The 21,173-nt window shown below is 45.9% G+C and overlaps 1 protein-coding gene across 2 annotated transcripts; it reads right to left on the reverse strand.

Moving 5' to 3' along the window:
- Window positions 1–1,633: 1,633 nt before the first annotated feature.
- Window positions 1,634–17,627, reverse strand: gprc5ba (G protein-coupled receptor, class C, group 5, member Ba). Of its 2 annotated transcripts, none has more exons than XM_023288179.3 (4): window positions 16,810–17,627; window positions 7,253–8,281; window positions 6,337–6,482; window positions 1,634–4,845 (listed from the first exon to the last, which is right to left on the reverse strand). In XM_023288179.3, exons 2-4 carry the CDS (start codon window positions 8,277–8,279, stop codon window positions 4,801–4,803), a joined length of 1,218 nt encoding a protein of 405 aa, XP_023143947.1. In that variant the 5' UTR covers window positions 8,280–8,281; window positions 16,810–17,627; the 3' UTR covers window positions 1,634–4,800. The 2 variants fall into 2 exon arrangements, with proteins under 2 accessions (XP_023143947.1, XP_023143948.1); XM_023288180.3 differs by having other exon boundaries at window positions 6,361–6,482; window positions 16,810–17,626.
- Window positions 17,628–21,173: the final 3,546 nt, after the last annotated feature.

A 21,173-nucleotide genomic window follows, 5' to 3' on the forward strand; every position in this document is an offset into this window, starting at 1 on the left:
TACGGCCGTCCTCTCCTGACTGCGTGTCAATTAGACTGAGTGAATAAAGTGCTCTCCTGGCATCCATCCACCAAACCCGGCGTACCTGAGAGGATACCGCCGGTTTCCCCTCTGTCCCGGTGGTTTCGTGACGGACGGCTTTCTTGACCCACCCAGTCGCTGATGTCTGCCAGCGAGGCATGAGGAGGGTCATGTATCTCCCTCTGCAGGTATGCGGATGCCTGGGAGACAGCTGCCACTGGGCTCAGTGATAAAACAGCCCATTTCATTCTGGGGACATCTGATAGTGCAGCAGCTCCACTGGGCCCGACTGAAACCGGATCACACGGCAGCAGAAGGCTGTCAGAGCAGCGCCAGATAACACCTGCTTCTGAGATGTGACTACGCTGAAGGTGGAAGTGTGAATCATGAGTTTGTTTACTCGTAGACATCCTGACTGTACAGAGGAAAACAGCTGAGGTCTGCGTGGGCGCCGATACAAGCTGCACTAACACCTCATCCTTAGACGTAAACAGAATTTGTTCAACGTGCAGGCTGTGTAAAAGCCCAACCAAAAGTCCATTTCTATTAAAATACACTTTTTCACTTTCTAGCCAAGAGTTAGATGAGATTATGTGTGTGACGTTAGTATGAAATTGGCATGAACATCCTGTTAGCTTAGCTAGCATAAACACTGGAGCCAGAAACAGCTAATCTGGCTCCCTCGAAGAGAACAAGATTCTCATGGATGTATGTCAAGAGCTCGCTAATTAACACGCTGCTGTTTCAGGGTTTGTGCTAAGATATGCTAAGCAACTGCAGATATGAAGGCGGTATATCAGTCTTCTTAGCTGGGTCATTCCAGAACTGGAGGACATTTTACATCCCACCCATCAAATTTCAAATAATCCATGTACAAAATACTAAAACATGTAGTTTCTGTGTAAATGCACTTGTCCTGAGACCAAATCAATCAATCAATCAATCAATATTTATTTATAGAGCACTTTACAACACTCAAATGTGACCAAAGTGCTTTCCAGTTCTGGAATGACCCAGCTAACTCTCAGTTAAGAAACCAAACAAGTATATTGTCCAAGCAAATAGTTGAAAAATATGATAATTCGTGTGAAACTTTCATTGGGAATGTGAATGAAACTCAACCAATTACCTTTTCTGTGCAGTGTAGACCACTGACAAGTTATTTCTATGTAAAGTGCAGCTCCATTTAGGGCCTACCTTGGGCAATTCTGTCAAAAAACAAGGTTCAGGTGCTAAATTGTTGTCCATTTTTACATTTTTTGCACTCGTTTTGCCAGCCTCAAACATTCAGTTATTTAAAGTTTCCCCTCTGCTATCCTTCACTCTCACCCCGACCAGTCGAGGCAGATGTCCTCCCTCCCTGAACCTGGTTAAAGGCAGTTCTTCCTCATCACTGCTCTGAAGGAATCCTTGTACATTTTGTAAAGTTTTGTTGTCTTAGTATTTAATTTAGTCCAGTAATTTATATAATTCTGTAGGGCTTTAAATTATTCAGGTAAATCCACATCATAAACACTGTAGGGTCTTTACCTTGATGTGTCGGGTAAAGTAGGTGAAAATCCACTGTAAATGGCTGTCACTGGGGAAAAAAACACCACATCCAATTAAAAAGTTAACTACAAACATGACACTTTTATTGAACTTTTTTTTCCTGAATCAGTTACAGAAACAAGAGAGTTAACTTGTTTTTTTTTTCTTTTTCTAATCAGGGGAATCAAGTTCTATACATAGGCATGCTGCGTCACTGCACAGTCATCGCTGTGAAAACCAATATCGGCCGGTCAGCTGCTCCGCTGGAACAGTCTGAAGGCGAGACGAATCAGAAGAGGACAGGCAAGGACATGTCAACCCCGGGGAGGATGGGTGTTCAGATGGGCTACCCAGGGAAAGACAAACTCAACATACAAGTTTTGTGCAAATTTCACCACAGTCTATTTGATTTAAACACAGAGACAATATCAGTCAGAAGATTCTGTTTTTTTTTTTCCCTCAAGTCTTCAAACTAACAGAGGAAGTTATTATTAGGTCCAGTGTTGATGGCATTTTGTTCCTTTTGGGGAATCATTCTATTTTGGACCATTTCCCCTGATTTTAATCTCTTTGCTTCTCAAGAACCAGCTCTCTTTTGTGTTTAAGAAAGCACAGACATTAAGTGTGTCATCTGATATACACTGAAATTATGATTGCTGTCATACGACCTTTACATAAATAGAGTTAGTATTCAAAAGTACGTCTGAGAAAGGTCTTATATGTAGAAATGGTGATAAGCATGCACAGATAGGTAGTCGACAAGTGCAAAATCTACGAAGTCACATCATGTTATTGTTCTTTTTTTTTTTCTGTACTCCACATTGAGTGAAAACATCACAAGAACTGAAACCTCCCCCTCAGCTCCGAGTGTTGACACTCAGGAGCTCTGTCCCTTTACTGCTGACCATCCCAAACCCTGAGGACTCGTCTTCTTCTATGGTTTCTGACCAGCGGCGGCCCAAACAGAGCCTGACGTAGTGGGACAGGCTGTCTTTGGGCATGAAGCTGGCATGCGAGTACCAGTCCTATTTTAGAATAGCCAGTGTGTGAGACATAAACATACAGCAGCAGTCGACGGTTGACCCCTGATCTTTTCTTAGTCGAGGCTGATGGAAGATCCGGGGTCACTGGACCGACTGTTGGCGGGCTGGGAGTTAGTTTATTCTGCCCTCCCTGCTCTTGCTTTTTATAGTTATCCCTAAAAATATCACAGAATAAGTCGCTGTTTACTGCATGAAGTGCCAAAATTATTCACAGCCACAGTGGTTTTTCTGAATATTTCATAATGGGTATGTTTGTATCCCCCTAACAGCAAAGAGTGGACCGAGATTAGGAGGTACAACCGACGTAAACCCTCATAAATGACAACTCACATGATTTCCTTGAACATTAATCAAACAAACAGAAAAACAAAAGCATACCTAGTGTTGGCAAAACATTTCCAAAATGCTAGTTTAAAAAAAAAAGACACCAGCAAGAGAAAAGTAAAAGTAACAACAAGCAAATTTATGAACAGAAAGCAAACCAGTTTTTAAAAAAAGAGATAAAATCGGTTTGCAGTGGTCAGTTTTCCAGTGTGTCTAAACTCAGCCTACAGTTTAAAAAAAAAAAAAGTAAACAAGCAAGCAACGCTTTACAGCACTATTATGTACACAGCTTCTCTGGTGAAGGAGAGAGCTGGTGTCACGATGGAGGGAAAAGGGCGTGAAACAGAGACTCCGGTGAAACAAGAGTCCTTCTTGGCACTGGGACTTGAATTATAGCCGACCACAGAGAGACAGGAGGAGGGAGAGACGCCTCAGTAGATAAAGAAGACGACCACATAGAGCCACACGGCCGCCTCCACATCACAGACACACACCAGGCAGCCATTTTCTCACACAGATTAGAGAAAGAAGTCACAGAGATTTTACTCCCCTCGGACCGTCTCTCCTTCCTCCTCCTCCTCCTCCTCCTCCTCCTCCTCCTCCTCCTCCTCTCAGATTCCATCCTCCTCTTCCTACCCTGTACTGTAAATCTGATCTTCCTAAGGCTCTAGAATATCTCCACGCAGCTCTATATATAGTCTGCCGCTCACAGTTTCACTCCCGTATCTACAGAAGTGTTGCTTCTGAGCCTCGCTGGAGGGTCGTGTGGAGGAATATTTAGCACCAGAGAGCATCTTTGAATTTTCTCGTGGAATCACAACACTCACAAACACAGATAGAGGAATAGGAGACCATTCCACTTCCTCGCTCTGTTTCCTGCTGATATAAAGTGACAGTTTCTCCTGGCTGCTTCAAACCGCCAGTGGCCATTGAGATGTGGTGGAGCAGCAGTCTGACCTAGATTCACCACGCGGCGCCTCCCCGCTGATGACTGACGCCCTCCTCGGCCAATCACAAGCCTCCCCGTTCCATCCTACGTCTAACGGCAGCTTTGTTCAGGTGCTCCACGCTGCCCTCGGTCGCCGGGAACTTTCTTTTCCAGTCTGCAGTTTCACAGTTTGTGTTCGCAAAGTGTCCATGCAGGAGGGAGGATGACGCGAGGTGAGAGGAGTTATATTCAGAGAAATGCAGGAACAGGGAGGGAGGACAAACAGCGACAGTCTTGGAGAGGGAGGGTTTGCTGGAGTGGGAGAGTTGTGGGGTATTCACTCGCTCCTTCCTCTCATATACTCATGTACATGCACACCCACAGAGGCTGGAGTATTTTTAAGAGGGCGGTGCTCGAGCTGTACAGTTGCCCATGTGCTCTGGCTTCACCTACGCTGTGGATGATGGAGGACAGAGCCAAATGTTTCACTTGAGCGCCAGCACGGTGAGAAGCAGCAGAAAAAGACAATCCTGCCTGACAGAGCAGGAAAAGGCGACGGATTTCACAGCTTTCAAGGAGTCAGAGGAACAAATCATAGCGAGAGAAGGAAGAGGAAGGAATACTGCATGAGGATGTTTTCACATCTGAGTCAGCAGGTCTTTTGTTTTGCTACTTGCTGGTCGCTTTTCAAGGTTTTAAACTCTTCTATCGAGACTTGTGTGCTAGAAAAGCTTTAGCTCTGTCCTCCATACCCGACGTCCTCTCAGTCTCACACACACTCATACAATAGTTGATTGGCACACAGTCAGTGTTAAAGTCTGTACACAGAGTCCAAGGGCCCCCGCAGGCATCCATTAAGTCCAACCCAACCGGACGGGCTCCTCGTCCTGGACCTCTCCCTCCTCACCCCTCCATCCTCTTCTTCATTTTCTATCCTCTTTCCAAACCTCTCGCTCACCACAGTTGCCTCCCCGTGTACGTGGGAGGAGCAGACGGCACCTGGAATGGAAAAATTCAGTATGTAAATGATAAAACAGGTTGAACAGCGCGCTGCGTCCACACACAACCACAGGCTGAGTACAAATCTCCAGACGGGTTAAAACTAAATGCATCTCTGACTCCAGTTTTCATTTTAAATTCCTTTTTTTTGCCCCCTCGCTGTTTAGTTACTCACTAAAATCTATGCAGGATTGACACAGACGGTCAAACTGGCAACATCCAGAGGAAAAGAGAAGATAAAAATTCAGATAATGTTGTTTATCAAGCACTCATTCACTTTTTTTGCCCTGTTTTGACCTCTCAGGTGACAGAAAGGCTCTCTTTGCAGCCTGACAGGAAAACCTGCCGTCACCATTTAATACATGTTTTTCTAGTCTTGTTTAATGTGTGTGTTCTCCATAAAAATACTATTGAACATCAATCAGAGGCAACACAGTAAAGGTATTCTGTATTCTTCTTGTAGTGCATTTCTACTACTAACTAAACTAACTAATCCTTTTATAGTGTGACATTAATAAATTGATATCAATACAGGAAATAATCTAAAGGTTTGTTCGGAGCAGCAGCTGATTAGCTTAGTTAAGCACATACACTGATTTAATCCATACATAAACCAAAATGCCATGTCCAGGCTGTTTCCCTGTTTTCACTTTTTTCCTGTCCTGTATTGATTTTCTCATTTGACTCTCTACAAGCATACGCCGTCTCCCAAAATGTCAACTTAATCCGTTAACTCAGTCTCACACTCGGAGACCATTATCCACTTGGCTCTTTCATCCTCACCATTTTCCATCTTGTTCTTTGTGCTCTTATCTTTTTAAAGTTATTTTTAGTCTTTTAAATTGCTGCTAGAAGCTGATTTTCAGATTTATTATATTTTGTCCCTCAAGCAAACTACCTCCTATAGCGTATCCTGAGCATGCTACAACACAAACTAAAGATTTTTTTATGCAAAGCAGCATAAATAGAGGTCTCTACATTCCCTTTGTTAATGCTAATGCCCAGCTGGATTCTCTAGGAATAGTGACGATAAATGATCTCAGTCAGTAGCGTGTTGCTTCAGCATCTTAACCTCCTGTAATATGAGGTGTTGTTGCGTTATTCAGAGCACAGTGGCTGGACGGCGGTTCACCAGCCGGAGCAGCCATTCATCCTGCAGAACGAAGGGCGTGAGAGGTCGGCTGACAGTCGCATCACTCAGTGGACAGAAAGCATTCCCAGGTGATCTACACACTCAGGAGCCCATGGAAGTCGCCTCGTGCACAAATCAGTATCAGCTGAGTGGCCATTTGTGCCAAACCCATCCATGCATGTGCCCATGAAATGCAACAGACACCTGAGCATGCACACGCAAACTGAGAACGCACACACACACTCAACTCACACCTCTCTCTCATTCTTCTGCAATGACGAATGGTCCAGGACGCACAAATGTGCATGCAGTCTTGTCGGCGTGGGCGAATGAGAGAGCGGCGTGTAAGCGGCGTGTACCTGAGATTGGGAGGATGTACTCACCGCTCCCCCGTTCAGGATCATGGTCATCTCAGTGGGCTGGTACACGTTGCTACGGAAAGGAGCGCTGGGCCGGGCGCCGGTGTTACTGTTGTGTTGACCGGCACCACCACCACTCCTCAGACCTGGGAGGAGATAAACAGAGAGGTGGAGATTATTCACTGGAAGGAAGGAAGGAAGGAAGGAAGGAAGGAAGGATGGATGGATGGATGGATGAAAAGAACGAAGGAAAGATGAATGGAGGAAGGAAGGAATGATGAAGAGAAGGAAGGAAGGAAGGAAGGAAAGATGGATGGAGGAAGGAAGGCAGGATGGATAGATGGATGGATGGATGGATGGATGGATGGATGGATGGAGGGAGGAAGGAAGGAAGGAAGAAAGGAAAGAGAGATGATGGAGGAAGGAAGGATGGATGATGGATGGAGGAAGGAAGGAAGGAAGGAAGGAAAGAAGGAAGGAAGAAACGATGAAGAGAAGGAAGGAAAGATAAAAAGAAGGAAGGAAGGAAGGAAGGAGGGAAGGAAGGAAAGATGGATGGAGGAAGGAAGGATGGATGGATGGAGGAAGGCAGGTAGGAAGGAAGGATGAAGAGAAGGAAGGAAGGAAGGATGAAGAGAAGGAAGGAAGGAAGGAATCTGGATGGATGAAGGAAGGATGGATGGATGGAGGAAGGAAGGATGGATGATGGAGGAAGGGAGGAAGGGAGGGAGGGAGGAAGGAAGGTAGGAAGGAGGGAAGGAAGGAAGGAACGATAAAGAGAAGAAAGGAAGGATTCCTGCATCATATAGGTGTCTTCCTGTATCCTCTGGTTGTTATTTCTGGCCTCATATGTAAATACTTCCTCTTGTTGGCCTACATCTCCTACACGCTGTCTGCTCTGAAACATGGCCTGTACCTGCGGTGTTCTCGTCGTTGTATCCGTAGCCCTGGTTCTCCACAAACTGCCTGTGAGACAGAGGGATGTCCTCGTCGAAGCTCGTCTCCCTCATTCGCGTTGAGTTCTGGGATGTGTCAAAGTAATCTGGGGCGGTGGGCTGCGGCGGGGGTCTCAGGCAGATGTGGGATTCAGGGATGGCGTGGAAGATCAGCAGCAGCCAGCCCTGAGCCACTAAAGCAATCGCCAGCGCCGGGTCGTTCCAGTCCGGGGACCTGCCGAGCCAGGCGTTGCCGTACAGGTAGAAGCCCACCCAGGCCACCCACAGCAGTAGCGACAGCAGGCAGGTCAGCAGCAGCCAGATGGCGTTGCAGCGCCACTGACGCGTCTTCCCACAGAGGGCCAGGGAGGCGGCGGTCAGCGCGGCCAGCAGCAGGGCTAGCACGTAGCTGCAGGCTAGCGAGAAGTCCAGAGGCAGGTACTGACAGGCAGCTCTTCCCTCCCTCAGCACAGTCAGGAGCAGCCACTCGGCAGCGATGATGCCCTGCACGGCGCTCAAACCCAACGCCAGACCGGTGAGGGCGCAGCCGCCGGGGCTCCGACGCTCCCGACCCAACCTGCGCAGACGGACGCCCTGAACCAGCAGGCAGGAGAAGCAGACGGCGAACAGGAGGCCCCACAGGGCCCTGCGGAGGAGACACAGCGATTCATCCTGCTCTATCAGGTAGGCGAAGCTCAGGCCGAACAAGCCCAGGATGCCGAGCAGCAGCAGGAGGATGGGCCCCACGCCGCTCCGCTTCTCGGCCTCGCTGATGTGGCGTAAACGGCACAGCAGGACGAGGGCGAGTAAGATGGAGGCCAGAGTCCCACTGGCAGCCACAGATTCAACAGCCACACCCCAGATGGAGTCCAGGTCACAGAGGAGGGTGTAAGGACGCACCAGGCCCCAGCCACAGCCTCGAGGGAGGGCCTCAGGGTCCGAGTTCTGACCGTCGGCACCATGAGAAACAGCCAACAGCAGCAGGAGGAGGACTGGGAGGAACGCCATCTCTGGAGAGAAGACAGAGATGAGAAGTCAAAGGAAAGCAGGAGAGAGAAGGACAGTGAGTCAGTCTAGTCATACAGCTGAGCAGTCAGTCGCAGGAATCATCCACCTGTGTGACGATACAAACAACTGGCCACTGCTGTGTTTTAGAGAGGAAACAAAGGACAGCAGTTCATGCAGGGTGAAAGACTGAAGCCACAAAAACACATAAAACACATCTTCTGTCAGCAACAGCAGCCCTAAGCTTTGTATAACCTTTTTCATTTATTGCCAACAGCCTCAAATTAAAAGCAACACGCAGGAGATCAGCTGAGTTTTGGGTGTATGATCTGCCCAGCCTCAGCGCTGACAGGAAAGCTGCAGCGTCACGCATATTTTTATGAAAAAAAAAAAACAGAAACAGAGGAAGTGCGTACAAGCAGTTCAGCTCACTATCAGGCATCTAAGGGCATCTAGCGAGGTGTGACACGACACACAACACGCTGCACACAGATACACACACTTTTAAGAAAAATGTCCCAGCGAAACCAAAAAAAAGCCTCAAAATCAATGCTGTCTACCTTTTTCTTTATTCGTCGCTGCTGTCAACAGCCACAAACACACACAAACAAACACACATTCTTTGGTTTCGCTGAGGGCTTTGCTGCGATGATCGCTGCTGTCGCCTCACCTGACAAGCTGTGTGTTTTATGGGAGGTTGATCTGTATTTAAAGGCACCACACACACAAACACATCTCCCTGCCAGGTTGCTGTCGCTGGGCTTTTAGAAATTCTTTCCAAGCTGGATCAGACTTTAGTGTGTTAAACAATCTGCCTTCACAAAGCACTTTTCTTCCCTCTCCATGCTCCAAGCAACACACTGGATTTGTTTATTTCAGGGAACTGTAGTCTCACTGTAATTCTGACATTAAAAATGTCACGGCGTCCACAAATAGACTGTACCACAATATTTGCATACCATGTAAAGGACACTGGATATCCCCGGCTCATATTAGCTCCTCATACCAGTCAGGAGGAGGTACGTGGTCAGGACATCAGCAGGTTGAAATAAACACCGGCCTGATCGAACAGTCTTAAAGGCATGTCGCTTATTAAGTGGAGCACATTGCAAGAAGGAAACAGACCCTCGATATTTAGAGTTGGGAAGATGTCCAGCGGATTTAAGCAGAGCTGCTTCTGATAGGATGATTTGTCTTCGGCAGACTTTAAAACATGAAGCAGCTGCAGCCAGTATTTTAGGTACAGAATAAAAGCTGGACTAGGCAGGACTTTTTAGCATCACTGGGCAAATAACCGATAATAACCGTCCGGCATTTTGTAATTCAACTGATCTGAAAAGAAATTATGGTTCATGTCTAGGTGAAACGCCCCGCATTGCATTCTGGTAGCATCTTGTTGATTGCTAGCTGTCTGCAGCTCATTGAATGGGATGCGAGAAATTGACAGATCCTGTGGACATGAACCATTAGCCTATGTGAAATGCCGCACACTGTGTTTTGAGTGACGGGTTGTCGCATTTCCTGCTAGCTGCCCACACACCTGAGCCTAGACCTCAACTGTATGCAAATGAGGCATATTGAGCGGAGGTCCGACGCTTCGCGAAACTTTCATAACACCTCTAAACCAGCCGCTGTTGAAGTAAAACAACAACATACTTTTTGCTGAACTGTTTTCATAATTAAAGAGCAAGTTTGCCACCGAGCCGCCATGTTGGTCTGACACCTCTACAGGCCTGAAGATAAAGCACCTGTCATGTGACCCGCTAGTGACACGCCTATCAAGCTTCCGATGTTGGGCAACATGTAAAAACACCCCTGTGGACATATACTATTAGACGGCTTCTCTTCCTCTTGGTTCCATTTACAGGCTGTAGAAAGACTTTCTCCAATCACAGATCGTTTCACCTGGATCGCTGAGAGAATATAAAAAGCAGCCGTCAGGATGTGTTGGTGTGGTTCTTAGAATTTTTTCCGCTTTTCTAGATCTCAGCTGAATCTACAGCTCTCCTCTGCTTTACAAGTTTCATGGTGAGTTTCCAATCATTGTCTTATAACCACCAGCAGCTAGTTAGTATGGATCATCCACCAGCTAGAGAGCCAAACATTTCCATCAGGAGATAGTAGAGACAAAAGCAGAGCTAAAAGGAGAGAAACTATTGGACTTACAAAACTGTTTGTCGCATGGGCTGCACAGTGGTTGGTGATTAGCACTTTCACCTTGCAGCTAGGAGATCCCTGGTTCGCGTCCCGGTCTTCCCGGGATCTTTCTGCATGGAGTTTCTATGTTCTCCCTGTGCATGCATGGATTTTCTCTGACTTTATCCCACAGTCCAAAAACATGCTGAGGTTAACTGATAACTCTAAATTGTCCGTATGTGTGATTGTTTGTCTCTATATGTAGCCCTGTGATAAACTACCCTTCGCCGTAAGTCAGCTGGGATAGACTCCAGCCCCCCATGACCCTAATGAGGATTAAGCAGTGTAAATAATGGATGGATGGATCGATGATGGCAACTCAGTGTGCCAGCTTCATGTCTTGTCATGTCCACAAGGGTTCACAGGAAGTAAATTTCGTCATCCGGCCAAATCCACAAAGGTCCAAGTCGACCATTCGCATTCATTAATGACTTTGCCGGGAAAACAAGTGGTACTTAAATCAGATTTCTGCCATCCATACCTTTATAATTCCTTATTATTATTAACATAGTTGTGATTGCAGTAGTTGCTGTCGGATGTTGGAGGACCTTTGAGTCGTGCATGCCCCCTAGCAACGCTAATGAGGATTAAGCAGTGTAGATAATGGATGGATGTTTGTCGCATCAATTTAGAACGTGGTACGTCATAGTGTGCACAGCTTGTTGGTGCTGGTCAAACATTACTTTATTGTTAGTTTGTTCATTAAAAATGCCAGAAAAATCTAAAAAGCTTTACTAATCCAGCAAACACTCTACTCACATTCAGTCAGACTGTACGTACTCACAGAATGACTATCTATTATTTAATGTATTAATTCTTCCCCGGGTCTTCTTTCTTACTCTAATGTACATACGCTGCCAGCAGAACTCGTCCAGCCAATTATTTACAAGCTTTTGATGTCCTCATATCCATTTTTAAGAATATATTTTTTAAGACAGCAGTTGTTTACAACCTTGTGAGATATGATTATTTATTTTTCGGAGACCCCAGAGGGCTCAACAGTGGAAGATGCATGCCTGTGTATGTGTGTGTTTTGTGCATACTCATTTGTTTGGAGCTCTTTCATGTATTCTTCTGAGATTTACACCCTCTAAAATTCTTCTTCACGCCTCCTCATTACTAAAATTCTCCGCTCCCTCGTTTCCTGCTGTTATTTCCTGTTGCCTCCTTCCTTCCTCGCTGTAGCCGTCGGTCACTACTGGTCTACATTAACATCAATCAGCGTTTTCGGAGGGATGAGTCACCAAAAAAACACAGTGCTGGATGTTCCTATACCAACACCTGACATTAACACGCATACCTGAACAAGTGGCACAAAAACACTCCCGAGAGACTCGTAACATTGTGTTGTTTTTCTGGTGATAACCATGGTGAAGCCCCCGGCTCTAAATTACAGGAATAAAACAAAAGAGAGAGGAGACAAAAAGCTCACTCACTCATCCCCTACAAGCTGAGCAGACGGCTCCTCCTCTGTCCTTTTCTGTCTTTCTTCTCCACATTCCTTGCTATTTCTAAAAGCAGAGGCGGTTAAGACGCACACTTGGGACTAGAGATGAAGCGACTGGAGGTTGAGTCCTGCACACTGGTGGCTTCTGGACTCGCTCAGCCTCCCGCCCCGTCGCTGCCTCTTGCACAGATGGTTGCCCCGGCTGCTTTTAGAGTGTGTCTTGGCAAACTGGTGATCTGAAAACTGAAGGATGCACAAGAGGGCTGCCAGTGTCCTCACACACACATACCATCACATGTACGCAGTCAGCCAGACATGCATGTGCAACATCCCGTGTGCGGTATCACACACACCTATAGGACACATGCTGCACACTGGAGTGCTCTTATTTAAGCTAATCTCAGTCACGGCCTTCTGCTTCATGCTGCCGCCACTGTCCCGTCCTCCCTTCTATCTTTTCAGACATGTTTCTCTCCCTGTCACTCCTCGCAGCCATTTCTGTCCTGCCCTCCATTTAAAATCCTCGATGCCACCTCGGTGGCCTCGGCTCTGCTGCATCTGAGGATGCGCAGCGAAAGATGAGCCTCGCACACCTCCGACCCTCCTCCATCTAATCCCAAACACGTCCCTCTTCCTTCCATTTTGGCGTCTTTTTCTTCCCTCCTCGTGCCCCCTTGCACCCCCTTCCCTCCCTTCCCCTTTATTCTTGCTGTGCATCTTATGTAACTGGGGGAAGGATCCAGCTCCTGCCAGTTCTGCTGCATGGCTGCTGTTTCTCAGGCATCATCTTCCTCAGTGCCAAGCAGCCTGCTGCCCTCCGAGGTCCATCTTAGTTTGCTATTCTGAACATCGCGGCGTTACATGGATGCATTCATGCTGCATGTGTCTCTGTCACACAACTCATCCTGGCACAGCGCCTGTGTTCACTGCCTCTATTTACATGTAAATGTAACATTCAGCTTGGTGGCATGTATTATGCGTGTGTGTGTGTGAAGGCAGTGCATTCTCACACAGAGCTGAATGTAGAAGGTAAGCAGCATCCAGTCCTTACAACGGGAACACAAGTGTGAGAGTGCAAATGTGCAGCACTGCAGTCATTCAGATGCGCTCCAGGCTGGATAGGCAGGGATGGGGAGATGTAACAACCATCCCGAACACTTACAACCTCACATAATTATCAGACGTAGCACAACCAGATGCCGTCTAATTACTGGGGTGATAATTGGGAGGATTATTGCACTTTGACGACTCACTTCAATTCTCGTTTTTCTCCTTTAGTCAGACTATTTGCACGATAATGGAGAAAGTGTGTCTGTGTGAGTGTGCAGGTGTACGGGTGGAAACACAACGATCCAGATGTTGAGGTGAGCTGGTCGTCTGTAGGTCCTCCGCCAGCATCTGCTTCGTGACGAAACCATCGTGACTTGACCTTTTTCCATGGCAGTGAATACATTTACATCCTACTTTACTAACTGGGATTAAATAACATCTAACACATCAGTCATAAACAAACTAAAGCTCATTTTGGAGTGTAGTCAGAGCAACATTTAGGAGGAGAGGAAGAAATTAAAGAGGTGGAATCTCGTTTTCTTTCCTTTAAAGAATACACTGAGGTTGTGAGCAGAACAGTTCAGGCAGAATTTGTAAAATGTAATACAGTTTTATTGTGTTTCAGCTTTTATTTAACCAAGTGGATTATATTTAGTGAATGTTAGAGTTTCCTTGTTTTATTCTATTCTTTCTAAGGGTGTCTTTAAAGAATTAGCTCAGTGATATAAAAGTAGACGTTGTGTGTGACTCAGCCACAAACAAACGAAGGCTCGTCAGTTGCTCTAAACTCTGAAATTTCCTTTGCAGAGAAAATCCATCTGCAGTTCAAATCTTTTCCGACAATCCAGTCATCTGTTACAGTTAAAAGGCAGGTTTAAGGAGCATCACCAGTTTAAACATTTTTCCACTATGGGGTTTTGGAAAAGGTTTTTTTTTTTAGTTTATTGTGGATTGAGGGCTGAAGATCTGTGTGAATTCAACTGGCTTCATGTGGACACGCTCTTATCTACAACAGAGAGGAGCTTTTTGTTTGTTTGTTTATTCAAGGACACTTTGACACGACACATGCTTGTTGTAATCCCTGAACTTGTCTCTTTCCAGAGATTACCTCTCCAGTGGCGCGTTCAGCCGGAGTTGGAGACTTTCTGCAAAGAAAACTGCAAAGTCGCGGCCTGTTCACATTGGATTTCCAGCTCTTGTATGTCTTGTTCAAGGCTGCTGGACTTGAGACTACAGCTACACAGCAGCAGACATAGTTAACTTCTCATACTTCATATGGATTTAAACCTGAAAACACGTCGAGTGACTTTGATCCAACAAGTACATTTTGTTTTCTTCTCCTATTCCACCCAATTATAACACTAGTAGTTTTAATGACCACAATTCTAGATCATCTAAATTCCTGCCTCATGTACACTACTGTTCAAAAGCTTAGGGTCATTTAGAAATGTCCTTATTTTTGAAAGAAAAGCAGTTTTTTTTCAATGAAGATAACATTAAACTAATCAGAATACAGTCTGGTCAATATGGTAATTGACTACTGTAGCTGGAAACAGCTGATTTTTAATGGAATATCTCCATAGGGGTACAGAGGAACATTTCCAGCAACCATCACTCCTGTGTTCTAATGCTACATTGTGTTAGCTAATGGTGTTGAAAGGCTCATTGATGATTAAAAAACCCTTGTGCAGTTATGTTAGCACATGAATAAAAGTGGGAGTTTTCATGGAAAACGTGAAATTGTCTGGGTGACCCCAAACTTTTGAACAATAGTGTAAAATAATCAAAAAGTTCCCTCCGTCCTCTGATTTGTGCACATCTCTGACCTCTAACCACGTCACCTCTCCTTCACAGCCGGCAGCCAGAGATACAAAAATCTGGGAATAGAAGGAGTTAAGGAAGGAGAAAGAGTGGAAGAGATGTGGCATGAGTGTGCTAAAATATGTAGGAGGAGTTGGTAGGACAGGTTTTGGGAAAAAATAGACTCTCAGATGACAGGAGAAAGCAGAGCCAAGAGGGATAAAATGGAAACACACTGAATGGAGACTGAAACAGAGGCAGCCCATTCACTGCACCAGCCTCCTGGGTGCATCACAGAGTAACTGACAGTACAAGTATTTTCTCCAGCCTCTTCAGACATCCCAGGCCACCCTAATTAGGCCTCATTACCATGTGACTGGGCTCACAGCAAGACCATATGCTAATTGACTTGGCAATTAACACTGCCAATGTTTAATCTCAACCCTCCCTCCCCTCCCTCTGCTCCTTTCCTCCTCCTCCTCCTCCAGCAACAAGGATGGGGTGACCGCTCGGATGTGGAAGCATCCAAAAACCCCAAAATGTACCCAGACGGAGACCTCCAGCATCGTGTGATCTGCTTGTGTGTGACGAGAAAGCATCAAAGCGACAGGATCTGGGGCAGGATGAATAGAGGGTTGATCACAGGAGCCCCGGGTGATCAGATTTGGGTAGAGAGCGTGATAGTGATCAGAGGAGCAAGAGAAACGAGGAACAATCGGATGTGCCTAAGAAGAACTGGAGCGAGCCTTGTGCCTGGAGCGTGTATGTGTGCGTGAGTCTATGTGTGTGTGTGTGTGTGTGTGCACGTATGAAAGCAGAAGCAGGGAAGTTGCCATGTATGTGACAGTCCGGCTCATGCTCAGCTGTGTACATAAAGAGGCTCCATGCACACAATCATCCAAACAGGGTACATATGGCAGCAGCCCCGAGGAGATGCTGGAGCTCCGTCTTCTCCCAGGAGGAGACTAACTGCCTCATGAATGTGCAGCCTGAGAATAAACAGCTCCACTCCGCTGAATATTGATTAATGATGGAAAACAGAACACTCCAAAATAGGCCCGGGAGCTTTCCGAGTACACAAACCCTGCACTGACAGCAGCTCCACGCTCTCACATCATCTGTCTGTTTAGCAACACACAGTCAATCCATGCATTCACATCAATTTCCACACAAACTTCCTCCACCTGATTGGACTCAAGCGGGCGTTTAAGTGCAATCTCCCTCCAAGTGTGGCCTTGCTCTAGATCAGGGCTGTCTTCTAAAGGGAAGCCTTGGATTTAGCTGACCTAAGGAGCAGCTCAATGCAAACAGACATTTAGAGAATGCTCTTTTTTCTTTTCTTTTCTTTTTTTTCAGCACAAACACCCCCTCTGTGAACAATACCAGCCACATGGGAGGGTCCCTGGGGGTTCCAGAAGAGTGTGTTTGTTGGAGAGAACAGCAGCAAGGCCATTGTTACTGAGGTGTGTGTGATCCAAAAATAAAGAATGACATCTAACCTCGACACCAAAGAACGCACGAGTGATTGACACTCCTAAAATATCCCGGTGAATTGTGGGATGGAAAACGGAGGCGCAGCTACTAAAAAGGAGACCAACGTTTTTATCCTCGTGAGAAAAAATGTGCCGGAGCCAATCAGTCGTGAAATTTCACACAGCTCGAGCCTCTGGTTAAGTTGTACACGGTTTTTTGTCAAACGCCCAGCGAGGTCAAGGCCATATGCGCCGAGCCCTGTGCGTAAATGTGCATTTGTGCAACATTTACGCATTACAGTTATCTTTAACGCTGCGTGTCCTCTCCGCCTCACACACCTTTGCATTTGGTGCATCGACATCGCCTTTCGCAGGCTGTCAGTGATGCAACTCCCACCTTAGCGGCGATAAAACCCCCGAAAACCTGCCTGGTTATTTATTACACAAGCACAGAAACATTCAGATAAACCGTGTTGGGAGATTTTCACCCAAATATTCGGACACACACAAATGTCAGCTCCCTCCCCCGTCTCAAACATCAGCATTCTACACGGAGAGCAGCACGTACCTGGATCGATGTAAACAAATGTGATGAAGGATGAAGACGGACGCACAGTTGTCAGGTTTGATGGGAGTCAGAATTTTTTCTTTAAAAATGTCACATTTCGGAATGAGCTCCGCGGTCGCTCTCCGTCCACATGAGCCCGGAGGATCCCGGTTATTCAGCCCGTGCCCGTTGTCCTCGGAGGCAGAATGTGCATGAACACGAGTCCAAACGTGGGAGACGAAACGCGACGAGGTGTGAGGATTAAAATATGGAAGAGATTCTTGATCGTTTTCCCTCTAAATCCTTTGTTCAGCGGTGCGCATCTTTGACTTGCGCTCTGCAACAAAGACGGAGGATTCCTCAAAATAAAGAAGATGAGGGTCGAAATCCTGCGACGTGCACGAACCGTGTCCCCATAACAGCCGGATCCCTGCTCCAGACGCGGCGCTGATTATGCCGCTGGATGCCCGAGCTCACAGTCGCTGCTCCCCGCTGCACCCCTCACGACTGAACGCATCACCCAAACTGCGCTCCGCGTAACGTGCGTAATGATAATCCCGGTACGCACCCACAGACAGACGCACAGGGACGGTGACAGGGACTCTTCTCGGTCCTGCCTCGCTCTGGCGGTTTTACTGGGGGTAAATTAACGGATCCCTGACATGTGGACGCCTTGTTAAAGCCACACTATATGCGCCGTGAGAATCAGGCGCGCACACGCCTCCTAAACCCGCTGTCCTAGCGTCACTGTCAGTGTGCGCACAATTTGGACTCTCCAAACGCTCCTCTGCTCCATCCAGCTGCTGCGTTACTGTTATTCTCTGCTCCACTGCGCTAAGTCACAGAAAACATACCAACACAATGTCAGGTTGAACTTTTTTAATCCAATTTCCACTGACGTCTTTCAGAATAAAGTTGAATAAATGCCCTCTAGTTGGGAAGTGCTGCTGTGACACAAATCTCACTTTGTTTTTTTATTTTTAATCAGAAGCTCAGTAAACCTTTATTAGTTTTGTTAAAGACAGTAGAAGTAATTCACACACAAGTCGTTTTCTGAGCCACTGGAAGCACTGGACGGTTCATTCAAACCAGGAACACTTGAGCCACTGGTCGACCTGCTTCACCTGCTAATGCTCTCTCAGACGCTACTATTATTGTTATCCCACCTTACAGGCAATTTGTTCCTTCCAACCTTAAATCCTGCCTCTTATCCTCTGCAGACCTTGCAGTGTTTTCATGTTGCTGCTCTCTTATTTTGAAAGCGAGCCAGACCCTTTTCCGGGGTTCCCTTGGTTACCTCAGAGGTCTTGCCACAGCTCCAAACTGCTGTGATGCTTATTATTTCCCACTCACATCACATGCTTGTTGCCTCAGCTGCTCCAGTCCATCTACTGGGGAGGCTTTTTTACTGCTGGAGCCCCCTCACCCCCCACCCTCCACCCCCCACCCTCCACCCCTCACCCCCTACTCCACCTCCTCCTCCTCCTCCTCCTCCTCCTCAACATGGAAGAGACTCCATTTTGCACTGATTTTACTAAAACTCTCACCACTGCAGAGCCAGCCAGGCAGGAGGAGCCATGACACCTCTGGCCAGGTGGGCCACAAATGCTGCTGTAACATCCACTCACAGTCTCATTTTGTAATCCAGAGATTTGGAGGGTGTTCGTCTACGTTTTGGCTTCTGCTGCAGCACTCACATTTGACTCATTCTGCATGGGGTCGCCCGCCTCATTGTCCTCTCCCTCCCCCCGACTTTCCCTTTCACATGCACACAAACTCATAAACACATGCAGAGTGCAGCGACGTGCAGGCAGCGAGGAGGCGTATCATATGGAGTGGCAGCTGAGGATGTGAGACTAATCTGACAGGTGCAGCGCTGCAGAGTGACAGCATGGCAGGAGGAGGAGGAGGGTCACCGCTCAGAACAGGAGCAGCGAGGAGATTAATGGTCCTCTGACTGCATGTTGTAGATCTGCAGCACCTCCTTATTCTCTCTACAGACGGCAGTGTGACAGTTGGACTTTCTGGTGGGGAGAAAATGTCACCTGAATAATCATTTAAATAGTACAAACACCAACGTTTATCAACTCTGACTTATAAATTCAGAAGATTTTACTGCAGTATGTTTGGTTTACTGCTGTAGTTTCCCTATCAGGGTCGTTCCAGAATTAGAGGACGTTTGGGCTTCAAAATTTTTGAAAAACGAACCTAGTTAACTTTTTAATTGGACATCAACAGCCATTTTCAGTGTAATTTTCCCTAGTTTACCCAACACATCAAGGCAAAGACCCTACAGTGTTTTTTATGATGTGGATTTACCTGAATAATTCAAAAACCTACAGAATTATATAAGTTACTGGACTAAATTAAATACTAAGGCGAAGAGAAAACAAAACTAAAGACTTTACAAAGCGTACACTTAAAACCCAACAAATCTAAACATTCCCTCTGAGCAGTCATGAGGAAGAACTGCCTTTAAACTAGAAGAGACCTCCAGCAGAACCAGGTTCAGGGAGGGAGGACATCTGCCTCGACTGGTCGGAGTCAGAGTGAAAGATAGCAGAGGGGAAACTTTAAATAAGTGAATGTTTGAGGCTGGCAAAACGAGTGCAAAAAACTGCAAAAATGGACAACAATTTAGAACCTGATACTTGCTTTTTGACAGAATTAGACGAGGTAGGCACTTAATGGAGCTTTACTTTGCATAGAAATAACTTGTCAGTTACACAGAAAAGGCGATTGGCTTAGTTTAATTCAAATTCCCAATCAAAATTTCACATGAATTATCATATTTTTCAAATCTTTGCTTGGAAAATATGCTTGCTTAGTTTGTTAACTGAGAATTAGCTGGGTCATTCCAGAACTTGACGACATTTGGGCTTCAAAATTTCTGAAAAATAAACCTTCTCTTTTACAGTTTTTAGCTTAAAATCTGAGCAAATGGGGAGATGAGGACGTGATGTGAATACTCAGAGAGAAAAAATAGCAGGAGAGTGAGGGATGTTGGACAGACTGAGAAAGGAAAGCAAAGTGCTGATATAAAGAGATGGAAAACGGCTCTAGATGAAGAGCAGCGACAGAGACCTGGGCAATTACTTTTTGACAGGTGTGACAATGGTTTTCAATAAAACTTCGATAAGTCATGATTTAAAAACTGCATTTTGTGTTTTGTGGGTCTAATAATCAATAAATATAAATATTAGTTTGATGATCTGGAACATTTAAGTGTGAAAAATATGCAAAAATAGAAGATTTCTGTAGGGGGGCAGAAAAATCTTTTTTCTTTTTTAATCTCTGTCCTTTTCTCCGTCGGTGTTTATGTCAAAGCCTTCTTTCCAAAATCTGCAGCCTTCACATGTTTCTGTGGCTGATCTCTCTCCTCCTTTCCTTCTTTCATGCCTCCACGTTGCCTCGTTTTCTCAGCTCAGCGACATGCAGGCTGCATCTGTTTCCAGCGACAAGCATCAGGATGAGAGTCTATGACCTCACAGGATGCATTAACTATGACAGGATGCAGGTGTCCAAAATTAGCAGGAAGAGATTCTAATTTTAAAGAGCACTTTGTTTCCAGACACACATCCCATTTCAAACAGACCACAATGTATCTAACAGGGAGAGAGGATGTGAAGGGTGACAGCTGTAAGGTCACCTGAATAGTCATTAAAATACTACTAATACTAACATTTATCAAGTGATTTCTAAAATGTGAACATTTTACTGCAGTATGTTTGGTTTTGCTGCAGATCTGCTGCTGTAGTCTCCCTGTAAACACACAAACATCCACTCGTCTCACTGATTTTAAACTGAAAGATGAGCTCATGCTTCATGGTTTGTTCCTGACAGACATCTTCTGTTGTGTTGAGACAGAAAGCGATGCAAAATGTTTTCGCGTTATCTGTGTGAACGTCACAGCTTGTGCTTTTAATTTGCACCAAACTACCAGAGTAGCAGCTGTGCAGAGATTAACTGGATGCACTGGCAGATCCCTGAACTTACCAGAAAATTCTTTGGTTTCTTCATTCTTTATGGAGCTGAACCACTTCAAGTTATATTATCTTAACTGAAAATGTTTAATAGAAACAGGACATTAAGTTAGAAAGACTCGCAAAGGTGGATTTCAAGAAAAAGATTCCGTTAGGCTGCCTTAGGGGAAGATTTGAATCCATTTTTAGTAGGTAGATGTCAGAACATCTGGAAGTGCTGTGCTAAATCACAGGTCTACCTTGTGTCCTTGGTCACTGCAGTAATGAAGGTAGCGTACCAAGCAGGATAATCCAGAACTCATCTGGACGTAAACCTTCCGGCTTTTCGGAATCCTGAAGACCTGCCAAGGTTATGACCTTCTGAAACAGCGTAGCCCCACAGAAGGAGGATTCATGTTAAAG

Source organism: Amphiprion ocellaris, chromosome 19 (genome assembly GCF_022539595.1).
Source record: "Amphiprion ocellaris isolate individual 3 ecotype Okinawa chromosome 19, ASM2253959v1, whole genome shotgun sequence".
NCBI lineage: Eukaryota > Metazoa > Chordata > Actinopteri > Pomacentridae > Amphiprion > Amphiprion ocellaris.

Coding starts and splice junctions, on each gene's coding strand:
- gprc5ba (XM_023288179.3), bottom strand. CDS start 8,279: ATGGCGTTCCTCCCAGTCCTCCTCCTGCTGCTGTTGGCTGTTTCTCAT. Junction 6,483..7,252: donor CAACGACGAGAACACCGCAG/GTACAGGCCATG, acceptor ATCTCCTCCCAG/GTCTGAGGAGTGGTGGTGGT. Junction 4,846..6,336: donor GTACATCCTCCCAATCTCAG/GTACACGCCGCT, acceptor TTTCCATTCCAG/GTGCCGTCTGCTCCTCCCAC.